This window comes from Capsaspora owczarzaki (genome assembly GCF_000151315.2).
Source record: "Capsaspora owczarzaki ATCC 30864 unplaced genomic scaffold supercont2.12, whole genome shotgun sequence".
Classification (NCBI taxonomy): Eukaryota; class Filasterea; order Ministeriida; family Capsasporidae; genus Capsaspora; species Capsaspora owczarzaki.
This window is the reverse complement of record NW_011887303.1, coordinates 339631-360076: the sequence shown is the minus strand read 5'-3', so window position 1 is coordinate 360076 and position 20446 is coordinate 339631. Positions and strand designations below refer to the sequence as shown.

Here is a 20446-nt window from a genome sequence, read left to right as displayed (position 1 = left end):
GCAAGGCGACTTTGAAGTGCTCAAAGTCAATGATCGACCCGAATTTCCGCCGAGGAAAGAGCAAAGATACGATTGAAAATATAAATTCACATTGTTTTATCAAGGTGGAGGTTTGGATTTTGGGCCATGTGAAGCTGTACGAGGCATGGCGGTTTTTTGGCGACTTGTCGGGTCTGATTTCCGCTCTCGTGCTTGATCAAATCGCGCCGCGTTTGACTTGCGAGAATGCCGATACATGTGGGTTGTTGGATAATATGAATTGAACTGGTTGGAGGGAGCAGTTTAAAAGTTATGGAAAAGAGTGTAAACTGGAACAAACCATGCACGCAACTGTGTTACCTGACAGAGCACTTCCTCCACAACCGACATGCCTCGTATGAGAATCCCCTTCGCCCATCAAAACATACGAAACACGTGTTTGAAAATATAGACAATATTACAAATACATCATACGAGAGACGACACGGGCAAAACGCTTTCGGTCGAACAGAGATCGAGCTATAAATCCATCAACTCGCATTAAATCATGTATTCATCAACACAGATGCACAAGAACGCCATCAAATCACCATCATTTGATTAAACTTAGTTCTTGTGCCCAGAAGGAGACGATGAAGAGGCTGCTGCTGCTGAAGCATACTCATCACGCAACTGCTCGTACCGCGCCAACTCTGCCATGGTGACAGATGGCTTGATGCTGGCTATGGCAGTGCTGAAATCTTCTAGAATAACAGTGACTGGCGAGACTTGGTCAATTCCTTCTGCTCCGTAGCCGAAAACAACAAAGCAGAATGAAGTCAGCACGGCGGCTCCTCGCCTCAACAATAACGAATAAATACCAGCCCTACCTGCTCCACTTTCAAGCTGAATGATACGGCGACGCATGGCAGACATCATGGCGTCCGAGCAGACGGCATACAAGTCGGCTCCGGTAAAGTTACGAGGGCACAGTCGCGCTACGTCCAGCAGCTGCAGATTGGGGTCGAGATGAAACTTGCGAGTGAGTGCTCGCAGCACTGGTTCCTGCGACTCTGGCTCGCCGCTGATACCGAGATAAAGCAAGCGGTCAAAACGACCTGGGCGGAGCAGTGCAGGGTCGATCAAGTCTGGCCGGTTGGTCGCGCCGATGACAAATACGTTCGTGTTGCTCTGCATTCCATCCAGCTCGGCAAGGAGTTGCGAGACAATGCGATCCATCACGCCACCACTGTCCCCGCTTCGTCCACGATTGGGAGCGAGCGAGTCCAATTCGTCAAAGAAGATGACGCACGGCTTGCAGCGCCGCGCGCGCTCAAACACTGCCCGAATGTTCTTCTCGCTCTGTCCGACATACATGTTGATCAATTCCGGGCCTTTGACACTGATAAAGTTGAGCGAGCACTCGGTGGCGACTGCCTTTGCCAGCAGCGTCTTGCCAGTGCCAGGCGGGCCGTAGAGAAGAAGACCGGAGCGTTGGAGTCCTCCAGCAAACAATTCTGGGCGCTGCAAAGGGAGTTGAATCGTGTCGAGAATGTCTCGCTTGACGGCGCCCAGCCCACCAACGTCATCCCAGGTCACGTTGGGGATGGAGGCAGTGGCACCCGCATCACCTGCACCGCCCACAACGCGCGAGTTGAGTGCACCCAAAGCGGCTCCAAAGTCCGATGCCGTAAGGCGCAGCCCCGATAGAACAATCGCGCGGTCGATCTGCTCGTGGCTGCTGATGCCATCGGTCGTTGGAGAGCTGAACCGGCTAGTTTCACGGATTTGCTGATTGGACAAGAGACTCGTAAATCGGTCGGTTGCACGGCATGTGGCGAGCCAAACGAGTCGGCAAAGGTCTCGCGGGGACGCGCCCGCAGTGTTTTTCGCGATTGCCGACAAATCGACGTCCGCAGCAACCCGAGAACGTACCACTTGCGATACTCCTGCACCAAGTGCCAGGTGCGGAATCAGAGCTTCATCCATGCTCTCGAGCTGGTCCTCAACCGGAGCAAACTCGGACGCAGTGCACAAATCGGACAAAATGGCTTGTCGCTGAGCCATTTCTGGCAGGTCGACGTGCAAATCTTGCACGAAAACATCCCGAATATCGTTCAACACCGATTCTGGCTTCCCAGTGCAGCTGCCGATGAGCAATTTCGAGCCGCCGGTTGTTGTCTGGGCGAGCCATTGACTGAGGAGATTGGCCGCTGCGGGCCACACGGCTTCGTGCGCAGAAGCATGCGCTGCCATCCCGCCAGAGCGCTGTTGTCGAACTTGCGCGTCGCGCTCGACTGAGCGCAAAAGGTGAATGTGGTCCAGCACGGTGATCGCAGGCCCAGCATCGCTCGCCTGATCCAAAAACAGAGTCAATTGTTGAAGTGCCTGCGCTTCCGACACGTCGCTGCCTGATGCAAGCGCGCGGCAGTCAAAGACGGCCAAGTAAACGCCCATGGCACGAGCGGCAGTGGAAAGCAACGTAGATTTACCAACACCCGAAGCGCCATGCACGAGAAGCGCAGAGTTTTGGCGGTGCTGGAATGTGAATCTTGCCAGCTCGAGAATCCGAGAAAAGGTGTCTGCTTGACCGACTGGAGCACAGGCACGCGTCAACTCTGACCCACGCCAGTTGTCGCCGCAAAGGGCACGAGCCAGCTGCGAGGTTTCAAAGCGCGGACAAGCAAAACCTTGCGCAGAAAGATGGCTCACAAGCCGAGTGCGCTCGACGTCAACCCAAACGGAGTGGTCAGGCTGTGCTGACGACGGCGCTGTCAGCTCGTTGACAACGAAATGCAAATGGCGTGGACCGGGCAATTGTGGCGCCTGCTTTGACTCGATGCAAACTGAAAACACATCTCCTCGAGCGAGCAGGCGAGGAATTGAAAAGAAGGCAACAAGGGCTTGGTCTCGAGCAGCGACACGGGCGTCGCGGTCGGCGGGAGAAAACGTCTCGGTACTGGCGTGGAGTTCGGCGATGGTAGCGGTGGCTGCAAACTCTGGCTCTTGCGCCACAGGAGTAATAATGACAGATTGCCATTGATCTGGTTGTACGAAAGGGAAGTGGCGAGGCGCCCCGCTGTTCGACGCGTTTGTCAAATTGAACAACAGCCCAAAGGACATGTACGCCAAGTTGTCCTGCCACAAATGTCCCACTGGAGCGCAATTCGCTGCTGCGGATCGAAGTCCCAGCACCGATGGCTTCGCCACGGGATGTACAGAGATGAGACGGGTGATTGTAGGCTGCGTTGCGAGTGCAATGGTGGCAAAGCAGCCTGCCGAGAGGCCCAGCGAGACCATCGTGCTCACCGTCAAGCCAACGGAGGAGTGCAAATCAATATTCGGCAGAGCTATTGGCACATAGTCGAGGAACGGCCAGGGATGCAATGGCAACGAGCTGACGGGGCTTTGCAGGCCGAAATGGAGGAGTGGGGCTTTGGCGGGCTCTGGTCGCGTCGTTAGAGGCTGGAGCACGCGCGCCGGCGAGACTTCACGGGCAGACTTTTGCAGATTTTGAGTAAATACACACCGTGTGGTTCCTTTTGCGACAATTCCAGCGAGAGACGGTACACATGCAGTAATCTGTATCCCAGATAACGCGACGAGTTCGTCTTGGCGGACTTGGAGGCCACTTCGCAGCACAGAAATATTCAACGAGTCTCCCTGCACAAGCAGCAGTGGTCGCGTAGCATCCGGGGCGGTGACTTGAGCAAGTAGGGCCTTGATAATGGCTACATCACCAAGCAAGCAACCAAACAAAGCAACAAGATTGTCAGACAGCAGTCGGCAAAAAAACACCCGGGATGCAACAAAAGATTGTGAGAAAACCCCCATACCAGCAGCGTTATGCGGATCTGCAGCAGTGAATGTGACTGTCTCCAGCTGGATGGCGATGGCTGGGAATTCGACGTGGATTGTCTGAGAATCCGATTCCGGCGCGAACGCAGCAATCCAGCGCTTGTCTGCAACCAGCCTGCTTTGACTAACTTCTCCACCACGGCGGCCATTGCCATTGTCATGGGAGTCCCTGTCTTGTACTCTGCTTGCTTTGGATGCTTGCAGAGCCGGCTGCAGCAACGTCCGGTCCAGCTGCAGCATGACCAGCTCGGCCGTGTGCGCATCCACTACTGCGCCAGACGCCCACTCATCGTCCGCAGGCGACTCGAGCAGTGATGACGATGCAATCGCACTCGTCGATTGTCCGTGTCCTCGGCGGATGATGGCTGCCAGCGTCGGGACGGTTGCTGCTACTGCCAATTCGGTTGAATCCGACCCAGTGAAGACCAGCCGAGCTCCAGCTCGATCATCATCATCAGCATCATCGCCTGCAAACACACAAGACAATCACAAGTTTAGTTAAACAAGATCACAATTGGTCGGGTTTCGTGGTGGGATTGTTAACCTGAGCGAGTTGGCTGAATTTGACAGCGCAACATTTCGTGAATTCTAAGACTGCGTGCGATCTATACTTGAATGTATGATGTATGAATAAAATACAAGCTGATAGCAAGCCGATGTTGGTGTATGAACAGCGTTTATTGCGTTGTGAGCTTGAGCGATTGTTGTTTTTTGGGAAAACACAAAAACGATGCAATGCAATTTCCCAGCGTTGGAATATTGTTCACCAGTACTTGAAAGAGTTCTTGTAAATGTCGGCAATGTCTGTCGGGGTGATGGCAAAGGGAGCATTGTCGAGGACTACAGCAAAAACAAAAACAAGTCACCAGAATGAGTTTCAGACAAAAATGTTGGCCGTTCCTTCAAGAAAACCAGAGACGCCTGTTCACTCACCTCGCTTCTGCGGAACGGCACGCTCCACAAGAAACGGAATGTCCGATTCCAAGATACCGACGGCAGCCAATCCGCTGGGGCAAACTTTAGTTCCCTTCATGATATCCACCAACAGGGCGTGAACGATAGCTCCGCTGTCCTGCGGCCGCGCCACGCCATTGCCCAAAACCTTGTCAACATTGCGACCCATCGCACGCGCCAGTGTTTCTGCGCAACGGAGAAGCTTGGTTGGCTCGTGCTCGGCAATTTTCAAAAAGCTCTGAACAACCACAACCAACCACAAACAGCCACAACCAATCACAACCAACCACAAACAGCCACAACCAAAACATCAGCAAACGTTGCGAAAGCCACCAATCAACCAATAATCAAAGTATAAGAGCAACAGGAGGAGATCCGCTGGTTACCGATGGAGCATGAAGCATCACGCTAAAGCCGTGCGGGATGATGGGCTCCTTGGCTGGGTAGCCATCGCCCGGATGGTAGCTTCGCGTCACTCCGAGACCAGAGACGGGGTAGGACAAGCCATGGGGAACCTGCGTGCCTGCATTGCCGATGGAAATGCCAGCGAGGGTGGCGGCAAAGCTCATTTGCGTGCGCGCCTCTACATCGGTGGGGTCGTTGACGGCACGAACCAAGTACTCGCCGCAGATGGCAAGCGCTTGCAGGCATCCAAGATCAGAGTACGGGTTGGATCCCTGGTGCAACGGGCGCACAATGTTGCGCTTGGTCGTGCCCGCAGCGAGGGGACGCTTGTTGTAAGGGCGCGCCGTGTACGACTCGAGCGCGTGCGACAGGACGTCGAATCCACTGGCGGCAACAGCTGCGGGCGGGAGGGTGTCGATAAAGCCTGGATCGACGATCGCCATCGAGGGAATCAAGAAGCGGCTACCCAGCGCAGTCTTTGACTTCATCTTGACCAAATCGAAAACGGCAAATCCAGTGCATTCCGCACCCGTGCCACTGGTGGTGGGGCAGGCAATGTGCGGCTTCAGGGTGCTATGAGAAGGTCCAACAGTCGAGATTGTGAGTCGCCCCTCACGAGTGTCGCGCCAAAAAGACAAGCACGAGTCGAGTCAAGCAACCAATCCCAACTCTTCGTCTATCAAGGGAACATACCCAGGAGGAGTGACCGCAAGACCGATTGGCGCGTTAATGTACGCGCGCAGGCCCTCTGGATGCGGAAACGTGGAGACCAGATTGGCAGCCTTGGCCGTATCAATGACAGACCCGCCACCAATGCTACCAGCAAGTGATTCGTGCGAGCACGATGCGTGAGCACCAATAGAAAGCCGCTGGAAAAATCTGTGCCATCACGAAAACCAGCCAAACAATTACCTCACAAAGGCATCAAACTTGCCGTCCGCTGCATACTTGGCTGCTGCCAAGAAGCTGTCGTCCGTGGGTTCCACCTGTGTTGGACGTGCACGGTGAGCCAACCAATCACACACACACACAAATCGTCATTGTGGAGCACCCCATTTTACCGCAACATCCTGGAACACGGATACGTCCAGCCCAGCGGCCAGCAGCGAGTTAATGCCATGCTGGAAGCGCTCGTGTTTGGCGATGCGAGGATCTGTGAGCACCATGACACGACGGCCGGTAATGTGTTGCAAACGCAGTTCCTAGAACCAAATCCGAGTTGGGCATGGACATAAACTCGCCAAAAACGTCAGCCGTGCACCGCGATACAGAAAACAACCCACCACACACACAGTGTTCCATTGCGTTAATCGCTCTTGTAAAGCCTTACGTCGAGCATGGCGTTGCCGAGTTCGTGAATCACGTCTCGTCCAAATTTGAGTCGATTTGCAGTAACCTAACCAAGCAGATTGATGCACAATCACTCACTGTGAGATACAGATGACAGTATGCGCTGTGCAAGTCTCTTGGCATACCTCAAAGCCATAGTCATGGTGGACTTGGAGTCCGACGTCCTTCGGGATTGAGGTTGACGCGTTGCGCGTTGGCAGTGACCTGACCATTGACTGGAGCGAGACGGACGACGCGAGCGGGATTTGAGCACTCGACCGCTCATTCTTGGGCCTCTGAGCCTGAGCCTGAGCCTGATTCAAGTTGCTCTGATCACGATGATGATGATGATGATGATCATGTTCGTGATCGTGATCAAAGCCAACCAGGCCGGACAGTTGGCAGCCACACAGGTCGCGCTTGGCCTGCTGCACCAGCATCACTGCGCTCGTCGTCGTTGCTCCTCCTCCGAGTGCTGATCGTGCACCTTGTTGCATCGGCAGAAGAAGCGAACGCGCAACAACGGAAGGCGCAGCGGTTGCCGTGGCTGAAGCGATCAATCTGAGCATTTACCAAAAAAAAAAGAGACTGAGACTGAGACTGGGTTGTTCGGTTTTGACAGGTTTTACAAGTACAGTAAGACAGAATGAGCGAGTCAGAGACTGAACGCAATGGAACTCTGTAGAGTGCGTTGACATTGAGCATCGATTTCAAAGTCACCATTTGGATCTCCCATTGTATCGTCTCATATTGCATTGTACTGGCTTGTACATTCACTGCTTTTGGGCTTCTTTCAGATTGAGCATTGAGTTCAGTTCTCTTGTAGCAGCAGCGTTGACTGACTGACTTACTTTCGGGGGATGGCTTCGTCAATGGCTGGCAATGGCACCAACAACAACGGAGTGCCAGCGTCCAACAGCGCGCCATTAGCAAGCACACCCGCTGCAGCCCCAACGACGACGGCTGCAACGACGGGTGCAACGACGACGACGACGACGACGACGGCTGCAATGGCAGCTGCGACGACAATGGAAGCCCAGCCAAAGCAACAACCCGCTACTGCCACTGCCACTGCCACTGCCACTGCAGCCACTGCAGATACGAGCAACACTGCAGCATTAGCAGCACCACCAGCAGCAGCTAGCACGAAGGACGCAGATGGCGAGACAAGCGACAACGACATTCTGGAGACGAGTCCAAACGGGCGCTGGCAAAAGCTGCGCAAGAAGGTAATCTCAGTCTGAGGGAGGAAGGAGGGAGATGAGGGGGGGGAGGTTTATGAGACATGCAGAGAGCGACTTGGTGGAGGGGGATAAGGTGAGGGAAGCCTTCGGAGGACGGACTGGTTTCTGAGACGACTTGGGGAGTTCTCAGAGATTTCGGCTTCTGAGCGTACTCGTTCACTCAGACATGTCGAGAGCGCAGTTGAACAATAACTAGAGGAGAGCAACTGGTCAGGTTTTGCGTCGATTGAACTACTCAGAGCTTCTGAGAAGCACTCCATTTATCGATTGGAACCATCACTGTCGTACTCATGGATTGCGCTCTGGCTTTTGACAGGTGATGCTGAAAGAATCAACAGGCATCGATGAGGCGCATTTGGCGTACGATACAGAGGAAGGCTTTGAGGTCGTTTGGAACCAGGTAAGCGTTTGCATCTCCAACTGTTAACACGTTCGAATCGAGACCAACAAACCCTTTGCGCACTTGTCCCTCCCATCAGATCACATTCACCACGAAACGACTGACGGCGACAGACCAGGAGCGCTTGAAGCAAAAGTTTACCGACTTTACTCAGCTCAAACATCTCAATTTGGTTCGTTTCTTCGACTTTTGGGTGGATAACGACCAACAGCGTCTTGTGTTTATTACAGAGGTACGTCTCCACACACAAAACACAAAGTTGCTGGTTGTGCGGATGGTTCATTTGACCCACCTGTGTCTTTTTTTTTTTTTTTCTTGTGCTGCTTCTAGTCCATGACTTCTGGCACCATTCGCGCATATCTCCGCAAGAACAAAAAGAACAACAAGGTTGTGAGCCCCAAGGTGTGGAAGCGCTGGTGTCGGCAAATTCTCTCTGCACTGCGCTACCTGCACAGCATGGTTCCTCCAATCATCCACGGAAATGTGAGGTGCGACAGCATCTTTCTGATGCACAATGGCCTTGCCAAGGTCGGCGCCATTTGCCTGGACGACATCCGAACGCATGTTCGAACAGTCGCCGACGCATCGCAGTACGAAGCTCCCGAGCTCCAGGCCATGGAGGACGCGGCTGGCAAGGACGGGTACTCGCCAAAGGTCGACGTCTACGCATTCGGCATGTGTGTGCTTGAAATTGCCACCGAAGAGACGCCGTACAGCGAGTGTGCCAACGCGGTTGAGCTCTATCAGAAGGTCCTTCGCGGCGACAAACCCCAGGCTTTCGAGCGGCTCACGGATCCAGATCTCATCGAGTTCATTTCTGCCTGTCTTGCGCCGCAAGAGATTCGGTACAGTGTGCCATCCTCGCTTCCGCAGCACAGTTGCTGAAGCGAAAAACCCTGCTAACGTTGTATACACAATGCTTCCTTCCTTTGTGTGCTTGCTGCCTATGATGCCACAGCCCAAATGCCGAAGAATTGCTCTACCATCGATTCTTGCACGAAGTTCCCATGCTCAAGGTGATGGCTGCGCACTACATTCTGCGCACCAACGTGCCGTACTCGCCCAAGCAGCTCCCGAAGCAGCTGAACGATTTCCTGCGCGAGGTGGCCGACGGCGCCTGGGGAACCCTTGCCAATATCAATCTGAAAGAGTCGCGGCGTGCCCTCAACCTGCTGCATGGCATTGCTGAGCCAGAGGGAGAGGGTATGATCCGCCTCGGCGTGAGCATAGTGATGCCAGAGAACATGACTCGCGAGCTTGTCTTTTTGTACTCGCTTCAAAAGGACAAGCCATCCTCCGTCGCTCGCGAAATGGTCGGGCAAGGCCTTCTCTGCCGAGCAGATGCCAAGGCCATGGAGCGACATCTCCACGAGAGCTTGGTGCGGTACCACGCCCAGGAGGCCGAACGACAACAAGCACCACTTGCACCGCAGCAACCACTCGCACAAGCTCCGACCGGGCCCCTATAAGGGACGACGACCTGTTGTTTGGGGTTGATGGTCGTTTGTTTTTGTGAATACAACATGTTAGCATTTTTCGCTTGTTTCAACAAGTAGTTTTTCCCCTTTCAGCTGCTAGAATGGATGCAAGAATAAAGTCAATTCTGGAACATTGTTGAAAAACACTTGTCCCCCGCAAAAACCAAGTGACAACCGACTGCCATTGAACGCAACAGTACGCATGGTCAATGCAAATCACCGTCAACGTCGAGTTCATTTTGGCATGTACTCTGGCTTGAGCTGAATGAGCGGTTTGTCGTCGATCGTTATGATGGAGCACAGGCGCTTGACAATATCTCGCAAGCGCGTCTTTTTGGCCTCATCCGTGAGATACCTTTTAAGCGCGTGTGTGAGATCTTTGCTGGAGAGCGGCTTTCGCGCGAGCAATCGGATGACAACCGCATCGTCGAGTGTCGTCTTGTCGGTTTTGGGTTTGGGCGCAGCGGCGGCGGCAGCAGCAGCAGCAGCTGCAGCGGGCTCCGTTTTACTTTTGGCCGAACCAGCGTCGCTTCCGTCCAAGCGGGGCTGCACAATAACAAAAGACCGACAACGTGTTCAATTGAGAGCCAAATTTCAAGTCGCGGAACAACAGCCAAAATTGCTTACACACCTTCTTTGATTGCGACGTCTCGGTCTCATCTGCTGCGCGCTTGAACGGTTTTGCTGATGGATACTGGTGAGCTGCAAGTGCACTTGCGGCGGCCTACAGCACACATCGAGTCAATGAAATGCAGAGCTGGTTTCGATTGGATCAACAGGAATCAACAAACGTACGTCTTCAGCTTCGTCTTCGTCATCTTGTTCTCGTTTCACCAAGCGACTTGTTTGCTGCACAGCATCATCCAAGCACACGAACAAGATATCAATCATTAAATCAAGATGCACCAAAGACAACGAGAGGTGCATGTCACGCTCTTACCCTGCCCGCAGCTGTGAGCTCCATGAGCTCGTCCTCCTCATCGCGAGCTTCAATGTCCTAAGAAGAGCAAAAAAACCAGCCAGAAAACGATAAGCGTCTCGGGGTTTGGGTTTTCGAACACGCAATTGGACAAGCCAATAACAAGCCTACCTCAACAGTCGGCACGCCCTTCTCCTCCTCTTCATCGTCGTCGAACATGTCATCATCAATGTCCATATCATCGGCATCCTCTTCGCGTCCGTTGGCGCCAGGTGTGCGACGTCGAGCCTTTTTGCTCTGCGACTTCTTTTTGGCCGCTGCAAAGTCACTGGTGTCGTCGTCGTTGTTGGATTTGACCGTCACAAACTCGTCGTCGTCCTCCACTGCAAAGAAAAAAAACATCAAAAACATTCAAGAGAAGAGTGAGCGAGAGAAGGGAGAAACATCGAGAGACAACAAACAACATCAACGCACCTTTCGCTTTGAGCAACCCGTCCTCGTCCTCCTTTTGCTTGATCAGCTTTGACTGGATTTCGCGTTCGAGACGACGACCCTTGCTCATCTCCTCCTCGGCCTCGTCGAGCGACATGGTCTTGTAGTGGATCTTTGGGACAAACTTGAACCACTTGGCGGCCGGGACAACCTCAAAGTGGGTGCCTTGCGAGACGAACAGCATGTACGAGCTCTTTCCCGTGTCCTCGCGCCTGCCCACGAACGTGTGTCCTGCCGCGTCTGCGTCCGTGAGCACCCAGTTCAATCGGTCGACATTGGTGACGCGGTTGGCCATCATCTGCTGGAAACGCTTTCTCCGGCGCTCGTTCTGACTGCCGCCGAGCGTGCTTCCTTGGCCAGTCTCGGGCTCGGGCGTGTCGTCACGCAGCATCCGTGCTGCTGCAGAGGCACGCGCAGCCAGGTCCTCGGCCGTCGGCTCGTTCAGCATGGACGCCATCGCAGACGAGACGGACTCGCGGTGCATCATGACGGGCGGCACGAGCGAGCTCGCCGTCACGGCCTTGTTCGACACAATGTTCATCACGTAGTACTGCTTGAACGCAGCCTCGATATCGCCGTCCAGCGAGTCCGACGCAACGCGCGTGTACACCAGCGGCATTGGCTGGGTCGGCGGCGCTGGAGCTCCCGGTCGCCCTGCCGCCGAGCCCATCACCATGCGCCCGCCAGCGCCCAGCTGCGCAGACCCCTGGCCAGACGCAGACCCAGACCCAGACGCCCGTGCCATGCGCGAGGCGAGGAAGGCGCCCTCACCGCCGCCGCGACCTTCGCCCAGGAACGACGCCCCGACGCTCACTCGCTGCGGCGGCTGGTCGGCCTGCTGCTGGGACGACGACGACGACGCCGGGACGGAATCGCCGGCAATCAGCGCGCTCGATCCGTCTGCAGCAAAGTACGCGTCGCTCATGTTTCTGTTGTGTCAAAAGGGAGAGAGGGGAGGGGGGGGGTGAAGCAAGTACAACAGCAAAAGTACGACTGAAGCAATGGATCAGCAGCAAAGCATTAGGATGAAGATGAGCAAGTCAAGTGAAGTTGAAAGCGAGCACTGCGAATCAACATCAAACCACGTCGACAGTCAGAGTCAGTTTAGACAGAGGTCAGTCTATTGTTCAGTCTCAGTCTATTGTTCAAGTCTTGGAGCAGATGGGTAAAGCCAAGCACAATCTCTCTCTCTCCCCCCTAACCCCGCTTCCCACCTAACCCCCCTTCCCAACTTTTGTAGTCCCTCTCATCTCCCTTCTGCCATGTTCGTCCTCCCTTTTCTCTCTCTTTCCATGCGATCTGTCGCTGCCGCTCCTTCTGCCCCTTCCCTCTCTCCTTCCCTCCCTTTCAGCCGTCAATCCCCTCCCTCCCCCCGGTCTATCAAAAGTCCACCTCACCATGGATGCGCCTCCCTTCGTTCGTCCTCCCTTCCCCCCTCCCCCTCCCCTCCCTCACCCCTGCCTCTCAAACCAGTCGGACTAAGTTGCTTTGCTTTTCATCGTGTTTTTGCTCCCCCCCCCTGTCCAACACCGCACTCCTCCCAAATCCCTGCTTCCCTAATCATCCCCCTCTCCCCTTCCCCTACCCTCCCCTCCTTCCGCCTCGGATGACGACGGGACAGCGGAAGAGGGAAGACTTCCCGCCTGATTCATTCCCTCTGTTATTTATTCTGTATTTTTCTTTTTTATTTATTTAGTTATTATTTTTCTTTTGTTGTTATTATTATTTATTATTGATGACCGGCTCAGGACAGCAAATCTCCAATGGAAAAAAAAAAACAAAGAAAACAAAACAAACCAAATCCGACGAGCGCAGATCATGTTCCATCCCGACCAATCTCGCTGTTACTCTCGTCGATTATTGTTCTTGTTGTTGTTGTTATTGTTGTTGTTGTTGTTGTTATTGCTGCTGGGTCGTCGTCTGTTTTTGGTTTGCCACAGTCTCAGTTTTTTGCCCTTTTTTGGAATTGACCGGAGCATCTCAGATTGCCTGTGGCAGGGCTGCACTTTGCGCTTTCAAAGCGCGCAGGAGTTGAACAGCCACCTGAAAGTTGTTCATGTCGTCGAGGCGCAGCGCTTGGGCAAACTCGAACCGTCTCAAGGGTATTCGTGCACTTGGATGGGATGCGACCCAAAGCCAAGAGTACGCAAAAATTTTGAACGCCACGTCCTGCAGCACTCTGGACTTCGTTCGTTTGTCTGTCCGTTCTGCTACACGAGTTTCAAGCTAGTCCACGACATCAGGATACACTTTTCAACGTGTGTTTCCAACCCAACAACATGGTCGGCGTCTCAAGTTACGCAGTTTGTACGGCTGCATGGCGCAAAATCCCCTCCAACGGGTGTCACGGGACAAGACTTTGCTGAAGCCTACAGCACAAGCTGGTTCAAATGGCGCCTAAGCGACACAAACAGGGAACGGCTGTACGCAATTCTGACGGGAAACTCTTTCGATCAGCTCTCTTCCGACTCGTCTAGTTCCAGTTCATCGTCTCCCCTCGATACATCAGTCGATGCGGACACACAAAGATTCGCGCAGGCGGTGCGCTCCAACGCCGATTTCCCGGTTGGTCTTGCTTTAGATCCGGAAGCCCCTTTTCCGCCCGATTTTGAGTTCAACCTTAATGCTTTTTTGAATCCATCACTGTTGGATCAAAACTACGCCCAAGTCAGTCACGACCGTTCTCCACTCCAGCGATCGGTGGAGATGCCGTCAGAGTTCGGTTACGGCTCACCTTCAGTGTCGTCATTCCATGCTACTACAGCTGATCAACAAGAGATGCCAGCAGACTTGGGTGCTTCACTCCGGAGCGAAATCGAGACGGATTCAGAGTGGAAACTGGTTGCTCAAAGCGCCGATTGTCAAAGTGCCTTCCCAGACTCCGAGATGCTTGAAGCTCAAGCTAATACAACGTGGATTTCAGGCCGGGAACCACAATCAGGCGACCTTTATGCGGCCGGACGTTCAACAGAAACGATGCCAGTCAGGTTTGTCATCAATTCTCGCTCGTTGCCGAGCCAATCTCGCTCAGCTGATGGCAGTGCTGCTCCACCAGCACCAGCTTCACCCGGTGTCAAGGCAAAGAAGCAGTCGAGTCTACCGAGGCCCGAAGCTCTGGGTGCACGCGCCCCCGAAGCTCGCGCAGCGCGCGGCAAGCCTCTCGTCACGGGTGGTTCTGCGGCGCGTGCGATGGCCATGGCGACAGTTGCCCAAGCTCCGGTTGCTCCAAGCCGATCAAACTCTGCCTCCTCGCCCGTGCCAGCTCCCACTGCTCAGGTTGTTCCCTCAGTTGCAAGACGATCAAACTCTGCCTTCTCGCCAGCGCCAGCAGCTCCGGCCGTTTCCTTCGCTGCAAGCCGATCCAACGCTGCCTTCTCGCCAGCGCCAGCTCCTGCTCGGGCTGTTTCCTCCTCTTCTTCCGACGGATCGTATGCTGCAATCAGAACCGCCACCTTGTCGATGGCGCAGTATGATTGCCCGATTTGCAGCAAGCAGTTCACTGGCGTGTCACTCGAAGAGTTCAACGAGCATGTGGACGTTTGCCTCACCTCTCCCTCTGAGAGTTCTGGATCTGGTTTCATCGCTAGTGCCCTTGGTGTCATTGGTGGTGTCCGTGCTGCTTTGCAAGCTTCTTTATCTGACATGATGCAACCAATTCCTAAAGCGCAAGGTGGCGGTGATACCTCTGTTCCTGTTCGAATGCAAGGTGGCGGTGCTCGCTTTGATAGGCCCGATGTGATTGCGACGTTTGAATGTGCTCAAGGAACGCAGCTAGCTGATGAAATGCACGCCATGTCTCTGAACAATTCTGCCTGGGAATCCAACGATGATGACGACGACGATGACGAGGACGACGATGACGAGGACGACGACGAGGACGACAAGCCACTTACCTTGATGGAGCGCATCGCATACGCTCGCCTGAGGATGACAAAGCCCAACCCGCCCGAGTTTTACGTTCGGCTGTTTGCCAAGCTGCAGGCTGCCGGTTCTCGTGACGCCCGACCCTCTGCTCGCTGACGAGCAAGCCCGTTTTTTTTAACCCCTAGCCTCGATCAATGCGTGTTGTTGTTTTCTTTTCTGAAGATGATGAGCTCTGTGCGGCGACACGCACCGAGTTTTCAATATTGTGTACAGAACATTGCCTGAATCAATGAAATTGTCAAACTGGATGGTTGTTTCTTGTTTGCTGTTTATTTTCGACCAACAAGGTTCAGTCTGAGTTTTTTTTTTTTAATCATGGAAGTCGAGCCAACGACGACCGAGTCCTTTGCAGACAATAACGACAGCATTGGCAACGATGAGCCAGTGCCACAGCACTCGCTGCAGACGCTCGTCTTCCGATCCGTCAAGCGAACACACGACATGTTCTTGTCAGACTATGGCGCCCCAGTCGAGATCCCCGTCGAGCACCCAAGGTACAGCGAGTAGAGCGAGAGAACGAGAGCTGGAACGAGATCAAGCGAGGCGACCTGCGTCAGAAGCTCAACCGTTCGAGCAAACCGACTCTCTGGGTCTTTGGGTCTTTGGAGTCTTGGGTCTGGCGGCGGCATGGAGCCGTGGGGCGGGGGGCCAGGCGGGAGGGACGGGTCGAGAAAAATGTACAGATCTCAGCCCAATGCAACTCCATACAAAAACCGACGTTGCTGGATCGACACATCCAAAAAACAAAAACACTCAACTCGAATGAAATGTGGGCTTGGTTTGGTTTGTGCTTGTGTGATCCACAGTGTCAGGTTGTGTCTGGACGCGAAATTCCAGGACGAGTACTCGCATCTCAGTCTGCAGGCTGCTCAGAAAGGGTCGGCTGGCCCTCTTGGACCCGCTGCTGCTGGTGCCGCTGCTGCGGTTGCGCAGAATGGATCTGCACCAGCCAGCATGCTGATGCTAACAAACGGCGCGGCTGGAAACGTGGCCACAGTTGTGACTGGCTCGACCGATGCTTCGTAATGTTTTCCGTTTGCAGCTAGCTGCTCCCGACTGCATGTGTCGCTGGCACTCATTCATGTCTTGCAATTCTTTGCGGTGCATCAATCACTCTAAACAGATCTCGCGCGATGGTGGTATCGCAGGGTCGATCCAACCCAGTACTTCGTGAGTATTTGCCTTTTCTTGCCTGCTTCACTGGACCGCTCGCTCATCCTCGTTCTTCTTGACGCGCGGATAGAATCAGCAGCAGCTGCGGCAGCGGCTGCGGCAGCTCTCCCACAGACACGTGCCCTGGCGTTGCAAGCCAGCGCACCAAAGATGCCCAAGCCAGATTGGCATCCGCCGTGGAAGCTGATGCGCGTGATTAGCGGTCACACTGGCCTGGTTTACTGCATAGCGATGGATCCTACCAATCAATGGTTTGTCACGGGCTCGGCCGACCGCATGATCAAGGTTTGGGACTTGGCCAGCGGCACCTTGAGGCTGTCGCTGACGGGTCACATTTCGTCGGTGCGCTCGCTGGCCGTGTCTGCGCGGCACCCGTACTTGTTTTCGTGCGCCGAAGACAAGTCGGTCAAGTGCTGGGACTTGGAGAGCAACAAGGTCATCCGGCATTACCACGGCCACAATGCGGCCGTGTACACGATGGACTTGCATCCCACCCTTGACGTGCTCGTGACTGGCAGTCGCGATGCCACTGCTCGCGTCTGGGACATGCGAACAAAAGCTTGTGTGCATGTCTTGACAGGGCACAAGTCGCAGATTGATGTTGTCAAAACCCAAGCTGCCGACCCACAGGTGCGTTGTGGTCTGTTGGTTTTTCTTTGTTGTGGACGCGAGTGACAGCAAGCTCAGCCCCTCGCTGATTTGGATGGATTGGGTGGATTTGCTTTTTTCCCCCTCCCCCAATTTTTCCTTTCTCAGGTTATTACCGGTGGTGCCGATCATACCATTCGCCTGTGGGACTTGGCTGCCGGCAAGACCCGCGTTGTTCTGACCAACCACAAAAAGAGCGTTCGCACATTGGCACTCCATCCAACCGAGTGAGTTTTGCTTTTTTTTTTTGCAACTTTGGTTGGATTGTGTCTGACAGGGAGGTCTCACGCACGTTCTGTTCGATCGCGTAGGTTTTCGTTCGTGTCGGGCGGCGCTGACAACATCAAGCAATGGCGCTTCCCCGACGGCATGTTCCTCCAGAACATGGAAGGCCACAACACCATTATCAACACTGTGGCTGTCAACCACGACAATGTCCTCATGTCCGGCGGTGGCGATGGTACGATTTTCGCGTGGGACTATAAGACGGGATACAACTTCCAGCAACTCTCCAGTCCTGTGCAATCGGTATGTCAAAAGCAGAGGTTTTTTTTTTGAAAATCATTCCTCTCGAAAGTCCCGGATTCTCAGTTCGTCCTCTTCTGTATGTGATAGGGCTCGTTGGACAGCGAGGCTGGCATGTATGCGTCCACATTCGACATGTCTGGCGCACGGTATTTGACTTGCGATTTCGACAAGACGATCAAGGTTTACAAGGAAGACGAGACTGCGGTACGCATTGTGTCTTGTTGAGCGTGCCGTGTTTCTGTGGTTGGATCGGTTTGTTTTGGTGTCTCTTGCTCATCTTTTGTCTCCAATCTCACGCACAGACTCCCGAATCGCACCCATTGAACTGGAAACCCGGAATGCTGAAGCGACGATATTGAGCAGACACAAAAGCATTTTTTTTTGGTGTTTCTGCAACATGCTTTATTGTGCGTTTCGTGAAATAACACTGTTAGATTGGCACGAAATCCAACGAGAAAAACAAGAAGAAGAAGAAGAGAAAGAAGAAAACGAAAACGCAGAAAGAGGCGGGAACGCAAGGCAAAAACATACAACGACGACTGCAACATCCCTTGACCGCAAAAAAAAAAAAAAAAGAACAGAAAACAAAATCAGTGCTCGCACAGCGAAAACTCACGCGCAAACACCGCGTCGTTGTTGGCGGTGACAAAGCGCTTGCGCTCTTTCATGAGCGTCTCGCGGTGCTGCTTGGCCTCCTCGAGCCCCATGGGCCAATCAGCGCGATCCAGAATCTCGTCAACAAGCTCCGGGGGGATCGTTGGCGGGAAGATGGGCGCGCTCGAGACTTCTTGCATGTACCAGCTGCGCTGCTGCGGGGGAATGTGCTTGGTCGACGGAATGCGCTCGTGGGGATCAACGAGGAAGAAGACCAGAATCTTGCGCGAGCCAGGCTTGGTCGGGTCCAGGAGCTGGAACGAGCGCACGCGGTGCTGCATCGTGTTTGGGAAGGCAATGCAGCGATTGTCCTTGGTCGCGATGCCGCCCAGCGGCTGGTTCAGCTCGCCGCCATCCTCCAGGCCGTAAACCCTGCGGACGCCGTTGTTGTCGTTCTGCTCATAGTCGGGCTCGCCGACACTTTGGCGGAAGTCGAGGTTGGACTCGGTGATGTTCTCCTGCTGGTAGTAGTAGATGCCAGACGCAACAATCTTCTCGTTGCGCATGCCCTCGACGTGCCAGGAGCCGCCCTGGTAGGTTGGGTTTTCCGGGGTCAGGCAAATGTTGGCCAGCTTCACAATGACCTGGAGGGTGGTACCGCGCAGGTCGAACGGAGGGAACGCGTCGTCGGCGTTGGGCGGTTGGTACTTGGCCGGCTCGGGCATGGTGAAGATGCCAAAGTACGACTCGGGGTCAAACTCATCGTCGTCATCCTCGTCATCCTCGTCGTCGTGCTCATCTTCCCATGAGTCCTCGTCGTCGTCGTCGTCGTTGCCGTCTCCGTCGCCCGGAGCAGGAGCAGTGGCAGGAGAAGTGGTGGGGCGCTGGCGACGCTCGCGCGGACGATACCAGTCGCCGGGCTGCACACGGAGATGGCTCTTGTCTTCTTCCTTGAGCATCGCGGTCAGAGTCAGATTGAACAGCGGAACAAACTCTTCAAAGACGCTGGCGAGCACAGGGTAGAGTTCGGCGTGCTCGACGGGGTGGAGGTTGTTAATGTAAGACTCGATCGTGACACGGCCGTCCTTGGCGACGTGGAATTCACTCGGCAGCCACTGGCACTGGGTTGACGTGTTAAAGTCGCGGTACTTCGGGGGAGGGGGCGATGGGATGATTTCGCCACCGCCGACCGAACCAAGCGCCTCGACGATCGGCTCGGTGGTGTGGCGCGTACGCCCATAGACGAGGCAGAACAAGGACGGATGCACAAGATCCAGGACCTGGCGATCGCTACCCGGGTGCCAGTCCTTCAGGTGCTCGGGGACGTCCTCGAGGCGAGCAACTCCGGCAATCAGGCGTTGGCGCAGCTCGTCCGACACGAGTCCGTCCGCCTGGAACGTGCCGTCGACAGCAGCATGCTCAATCTTGCCGCCATGCTCCTGCTTGAACTTGGCGTACTCCTTGAGCTCCTCAAACACGTAGTCGAGCATCTTGGGCGTGACCGGAACGTCAGTTTGGCCCGCTGCCGAGGCGTCGCTGGCCTCCTTGCGCCACTTGGCGACAATCTCGGGGTCGCGCATCTTGGTCTCCCAGTTCGGCTTGTTGCGGACGGCGGCGCTCATCTGGATCATGGTCAGCTCGACCAGCGTCTTGGGCGGAGCGCCGTCACCGTAGTCGTACTCGGTGAAGACGTCGGGGAACATGCCGCCGGGCACCGGGCCAGCGCCGTACAAGTGCGGGAACATGGCGGCTGACGTTGCATGCAGGAAGATAGAGAGGAGGAGGAGGAGAGGGTGCAGGGGAGGGAGCGTGAGAAAAAGGGCGAAGCGAACGCAATCCAAAACAAATCCAATGATTTTTTCAAAAAATAGACATGTTTGCAAACGTTGCATGCAAATCTTGACCGAGTTGCCAAGTTGCAATCAGCACAACGGAGAGCGATTGTCCGGGTTTGTTATGAGATCACAAAGGCACACACACACAAACAATCTTTATCTTGATAAAAGTGGGGCGTTTGTTTACCTGCAGTCGCAAAGAGCGAGTCAGATTTCGGCATTTTTTTGTCTTGCAAAATCCAAGTTCAAAATTCAAGTCAAAAACAAAAGAGTGATCCTCGAAAGTCTTAGCTTGAAATGGAATTGGAAATGGAATTGGAAATGGAATTGAATGTCGGTGATGAATGGAACAATAATTTACAATTGGTACAAGCGTCGAAGGAAATTGCGGAAACCTATCAGAGTTCCAAGTTGGGTTTGGCTGTTTGTGTGTTGTTTTTGTGAAAATCAAGTCGTCGGTCGACGGTTGGCGGATGGAAGTGCGTTTCATCATCGAGCTCGCGAGCTGCACTCCCCGAGATGCGTACCATGCTGCCCATCGCCGCTGTGTTGCGCAGTGGTTGTCAAACCGCCTTTCAAAGTCGCTGAAGTGCGCGATCCACCTGACTTGCTTGGCCAGCCCTTCAACCCGTGAGAGATCTGAGCAATTCTGTACATAGTCAATCATTGAAGTCTCCGCGACATCAACAAAGAAAGCAAAAAGACAA

At 54.2% G+C, this 20446-nt stretch overlaps 7 protein-coding genes across 7 annotated transcripts; 3 read left to right on the top strand and 4 right to left on the bottom strand.

Annotated features, from left to right (window-relative positions):
• Nucleotides 1–452: 452 nt before the first annotated feature.
• On the bottom strand, nucleotides 453–4400 carry CAOG_06705 (peroxisome assembly factor-2). The gene is made up of 4 exons (XM_004344276.2): nucleotides 4361–4400; nucleotides 3795–4283; nucleotides 849–3689; nucleotides 453–761 (listed from the first exon to the last, which is right to left on the bottom strand). The coding sequence occupies exons 1-4, from the start codon at nucleotides 4392–4394 to the stop codon at nucleotides 586–588; spliced, it is 3540 nt and encodes a 1179-aa protein (XP_004344326.2). The 5' UTR covers nucleotides 4395–4400; the 3' UTR covers nucleotides 453–585.
• A 75-nt stretch (nucleotides 4401–4475) lies between these two features.
• Nucleotides 4476–7081, bottom strand: CAOG_06704 (iron-containing alcohol dehydrogenase). Its single transcript, XM_004344275.2, has 8 exons — nucleotides 6651–7081; nucleotides 6506–6571; nucleotides 6237–6377; nucleotides 6088–6161; nucleotides 5869–5991; nucleotides 5157–5748; nucleotides 4750–5008; nucleotides 4476–4656 (listed from the first exon to the last, which is right to left on the bottom strand). Exons 1-8 carry the CDS (start codon nucleotides 6999–7001, stop codon nucleotides 4580–4582), a joined length of 1683 nt encoding a protein of 560 aa, XP_004344325.2. The 5' UTR covers nucleotides 7002–7081; the 3' UTR covers nucleotides 4476–4579.
• A 215-nt stretch (nucleotides 7082–7296) lies between these two features.
• CAOG_06703 (WNK9 WNK kinase 9) lies at nucleotides 7297–9757 on the top strand. The gene is made up of 5 exons (XM_004344274.2): nucleotides 7297–7733; nucleotides 8065–8148; nucleotides 8228–8380; nucleotides 8479–8993; nucleotides 9107–9757. The coding sequence occupies exons 1-5, from the start codon at nucleotides 7365–7367 to the stop codon at nucleotides 9615–9617; spliced, it is 1632 nt and encodes a 543-aa protein (XP_004344324.2). The 5' UTR covers nucleotides 7297–7364; the 3' UTR covers nucleotides 9618–9757.
• On the bottom strand, nucleotides 9733–12024 carry CAOG_06702 (hypothetical protein). The gene is made up of 6 exons (XM_004344273.2): nucleotides 11020–12024; nucleotides 10717–10928; nucleotides 10567–10623; nucleotides 10422–10475; nucleotides 10258–10350; nucleotides 9733–10172 (listed from the first exon to the last, which is right to left on the bottom strand). Exons 1-6 carry the CDS (start codon nucleotides 11960–11962, stop codon nucleotides 9861–9863), a joined length of 1671 nt encoding a protein of 556 aa, XP_004344323.1. The 5' UTR covers nucleotides 11963–12024; the 3' UTR covers nucleotides 9733–9860.
• A 137-nt stretch (nucleotides 12025–12161) lies between these two features.
• On the top strand, nucleotides 12162–15260 carry CAOG_06701 (hypothetical protein). The gene is made up of 2 exons (XM_004344272.2): nucleotides 12162–12202; nucleotides 13022–15260. Exons 1-2 carry the CDS (start codon nucleotides 12199–12201, stop codon nucleotides 15055–15057), a joined length of 2040 nt encoding a protein of 679 aa, XP_004344322.2. The 5' UTR covers nucleotides 12162–12198; the 3' UTR covers nucleotides 15058–15260.
• CAOG_06700 (pleiotropic regulator 1) lies at nucleotides 15261–17756 on the top strand. Its single transcript, XM_004344271.2, has 8 exons — nucleotides 15261–15455; nucleotides 15768–15983; nucleotides 16085–16131; nucleotides 16205–16764; nucleotides 16891–17009; nucleotides 17094–17310; nucleotides 17398–17514; nucleotides 17613–17756. Exons 1-8 carry the CDS (start codon nucleotides 15277–15279, stop codon nucleotides 17667–17669), a joined length of 1512 nt encoding a protein of 503 aa, XP_004344321.1. The 5' UTR covers nucleotides 15261–15276; the 3' UTR covers nucleotides 17670–17756.
• CAOG_06699 (hypothetical protein) lies at nucleotides 17692–19996 on the bottom strand. Its single transcript, XM_004344270.2, has 2 exons — nucleotides 19927–19996; nucleotides 17692–19654 (listed from the first exon to the last, which is right to left on the bottom strand). Exons 1-2 carry the CDS (start codon nucleotides 19958–19960, stop codon nucleotides 17901–17903), a joined length of 1788 nt encoding a protein of 595 aa, XP_004344320.1. The 5' UTR covers nucleotides 19961–19996; the 3' UTR covers nucleotides 17692–17900.
• Between the last annotated feature and the right edge of the window lie 450 nt (nucleotides 19997–20446).

Bases quoted from the DNA above. Each gene is read 5' to 3' on its own strand.
- CAOG_06705 (XM_004344276.2), bottom strand. From the start codon at position 4,394: ATGTTGCGCTGTCAAATTCAGCCAACTCGCTCAG. The intron at 4,284-4,360 runs GTTAACAATCCC...GTGTGTTTGCAG, and splicing joins AATTCAGCCAACTCGCTCAG to GCGATGATGCTGATGATGAT. The intron at 3,690-3,794 runs GTATGGGGGTTT...TTGGTGATGTAG, and splicing joins AGATCCGCATAACGCTGCTG to CCATTATCAAGGCCCTACTT.
- CAOG_06704 (XM_004344275.2), bottom strand. From the start codon at position 7,001: ATGCAACAAGGTGCACGATCAGCACTCGGAGGAGGAGCAACGACGACG. The intron at 5,749-5,868 runs GTATGTTCCCTT...ACCTTCTCATAG, and splicing joins CTTGCGGTCACTCCTCCTGG to CACCCTGAAGCCGCACATTG. The intron at 4,657-4,749 runs GTGAGTGAACAG...TTTTTGCTGTAG, and splicing joins TGCCGTTCCGCAGAAGCGAG to TCCTCGACAATGCTCCCTTT.
- CAOG_06703 (XM_004344274.2), top strand. From the start codon at position 7,365: ATGGCTTCGTCAATGGCTGGCAATGGCACCAACAACAACGGAGTGCCA. The intron at 7,734-8,064 runs GTAATCTCAGTC...GGCTTTTGACAG, and splicing joins GGCAAAAGCTGCGCAAGAAG to GTGATGCTGAAAGAATCAAC. The intron at 8,149-8,227 runs GTAAGCGTTTGC...CCCTCCCATCAG, and splicing joins TTGAGGTCGTTTGGAACCAG to ATCACATTCACCACGAAACG.
- CAOG_06702 (XM_004344273.2), bottom strand. From the start codon at position 11,962: ATGAGCGACGCGTACTTTGCTGCAGACGGATCGAGCGCGCTGATTGCC. The intron at 10,476-10,566 runs GTAAGAGCGTGA...GATGCTGTGCAG, and splicing joins AGCTCACAGCTGCGGGCAGG to CAAACAAGTCGCTTGGTGAA. The intron at 10,173-10,257 runs GTGTGTAAGCAA...GTTATTGTGCAG, and splicing joins AGACGTCGCAATCAAAGAAG to CCCCGCTTGGACGGAAGCGA.
- CAOG_06700 (XM_004344271.2), top strand. From the start codon at position 15,277: ATGGAAGTCGAGCCAACGACGACCGAGTCCTTTGCAGACAATAACGAC. The intron at 15,984-16,084 runs GTAATGTTTTCC...CACTCTAAACAG, and splicing joins ACTGGCTCGACCGATGCTTC to ATCTCGCGCGATGGTGGTAT. The intron at 16,132-16,204 runs GTGAGTATTTGC...ACGCGCGGATAG, and splicing joins TCGATCCAACCCAGTACTTC to AATCAGCAGCAGCTGCGGCA.
- CAOG_06699 (XM_004344270.2), bottom strand. From the start codon at position 19,960: ATGCCGAAATCTGACTCGCTCTTTGCGACTGCAG. The intron at 19,655-19,926 runs GTAAACAAACGC...ATGCAACGTCAG, and splicing joins CTCGCTCTTTGCGACTGCAG to CCGCCATGTTCCCGCACTTG.